Genomic DNA, 1,688 nt, shown 5'->3' on the forward strand with positions numbered 1-1,688 from the left:
GTTGGCCAAAGGGTACAACATTTCAGTTACACAAGAGGGATGACACAGTAAGTATTTTAGGTGATGGATATGTTAACAAGTGTGACCCACAAATTCCACATTGTATATATATATATATCATTGTAGTTATATCACTGTGTACCCCATAAATATATACAATTATAATTTGTCAGTATCTAATTTTAAAATTTTTTAAAAAGAGTGCATTCTCTCTTTAAATATTCTCCATTCTCTCTTTAGATATATTTTTTTTTTTTTGGAGAGGTTTTAGCCCGGCGTGAGTTTTAAGCCACCAGGTCCGGGACGTGAACCACGGTCGACTACGTGGGAGTCCAGCGACATAGCCATTACACTAACTGCTGGTTCCCTCTTTAGATACTCTTAAGGGATCATTTAATAAGTTTTTTTTTTTTAATTTAATTTGACTGGGGAGGGAGGAGTAAGAAAGTAAACTGCCAGGTCCAGGACTCAGCCCAGGACTTGAACTCTAGTCAGCCATGTGGGTACCTTAACCAGCCACCTTAACCACCATGCCACTTGCTGGCCCCATAAGTTTCTACTTCAATAAGCTGAAAGAACCCATGTTAACTTCCAGGAGTGACTGATTTAATTCCTAAAAATTACTCATTTTATCAATAGACAAAATGCTCCTAGTCATTTTCCTACAATAAAATATATAGGAAAATATATATAAATAAATAAATAAGCAGCAACCACAGACAGTGAACACACTCACACCACTGTTACGAGCTGCAAACTAATTCCACTTGCTTAGTTACGTGGCCATTCAACTAGTACTCTCTCCTGTAGTGTGAATCTTTTTTTTTTTTTTTTTTTTTGGAGAGATTTTCGCTATAGGGCGCGTGCGCTCGGCACTTGTGTTCCCAGAGAGAGACAGAGAGGGAAAGTGAGAAATCACCCACCCCCCAAGGTAATGACCACGCCATGATCCCTTCTCCATTCTCAGGATTTTGGCCATGCACACACGCGTGCCTGGTGTGGTTTTCAGGCCACCAGGTCTGGGGTTCCAACTGCAGCTGGCCACGGCCTTAACCACTATGCCACCTGCTGGCCCTATGGTTCGAATCTTTTTGTGATAAAGGTCAGTTATTAACCAATAAGTAGAAGATATAAATCCAGAGCCACGAATTCACTACAATTTCTTTGTTTGTTTGTTTGGATTAAGAACATGTCCATATTATCAGATCTTTGTGCCTCTCGAATCTGAATTCGGGCAGCACAAGAACCCTCTCTGGCCTTCAGCAAATCTGCCCAGCCCTGCTCCCACATACCAGCGTCCAAAAGCATCACGAAGCTGTCACTGCCATCACTGTCCACCGAAATCCGGTCTTCGGGGCCACTGCTATCCAGTGAGACACCGTCAAATGATTGCTGAGAGACCGTCCTCTTCATGGAGAAAAAGCGGAGTCGGGCGGCACCTCCACTCACCGGGGCAGCCGCACTCTCCTCGGTCTTGGCCACTGGCTCCCTGTTTAAAAGGCAAAAACAAACCCACAGATGTGGCTTCAGACACCCGTTTGTCCCCACCCTGACCCTCCCCTTTGGCTCAGTTATTGTGAAATTAAACTTTGACATCAATTCCTGGCTTTTCTGAATACTCTTATTCTTTTTTTTTTTTTTTTTTTTTTTTTTTTTTTGGGGGTTTTTTTTAGGGGGGGGGTGTGTCG

At 42.7% G+C, this 1,688-nt stretch overlaps 1 protein-coding gene across 1 annotated transcript in view; it reads right to left on the reverse strand.

The window, feature by feature from the left end:
• BLTP3A (bridge-like lipid transfer protein family member 3A) overlaps positions 1 to 1,688 on the reverse strand; it is a 120,718-nt gene that overhangs the window by 33,803 nt on the left and 85,227 nt on the right. Inside the window, exon 15 of the mRNA XM_014586172.1 lies at positions 1,293 to 1,489. Within this exon, the coding sequence (XP_014441658.1) occupies positions 1,293 to 1,489 (197 nt within the window). The remainder of the gene's footprint in view (positions 1 to 1,292; positions 1,490 to 1,688) is intronic.

This window comes from Tupaia chinensis, unplaced genomic scaffold (assembly GCF_000334495.1).
Source record: "Tupaia chinensis unplaced genomic scaffold, TupChi_1.0 Scaffold000116_1, whole genome shotgun sequence".
Lineage (NCBI taxonomy): Eukaryota > Metazoa > Chordata > Mammalia > Scandentia > Tupaiidae > Tupaia > Tupaia belangeri.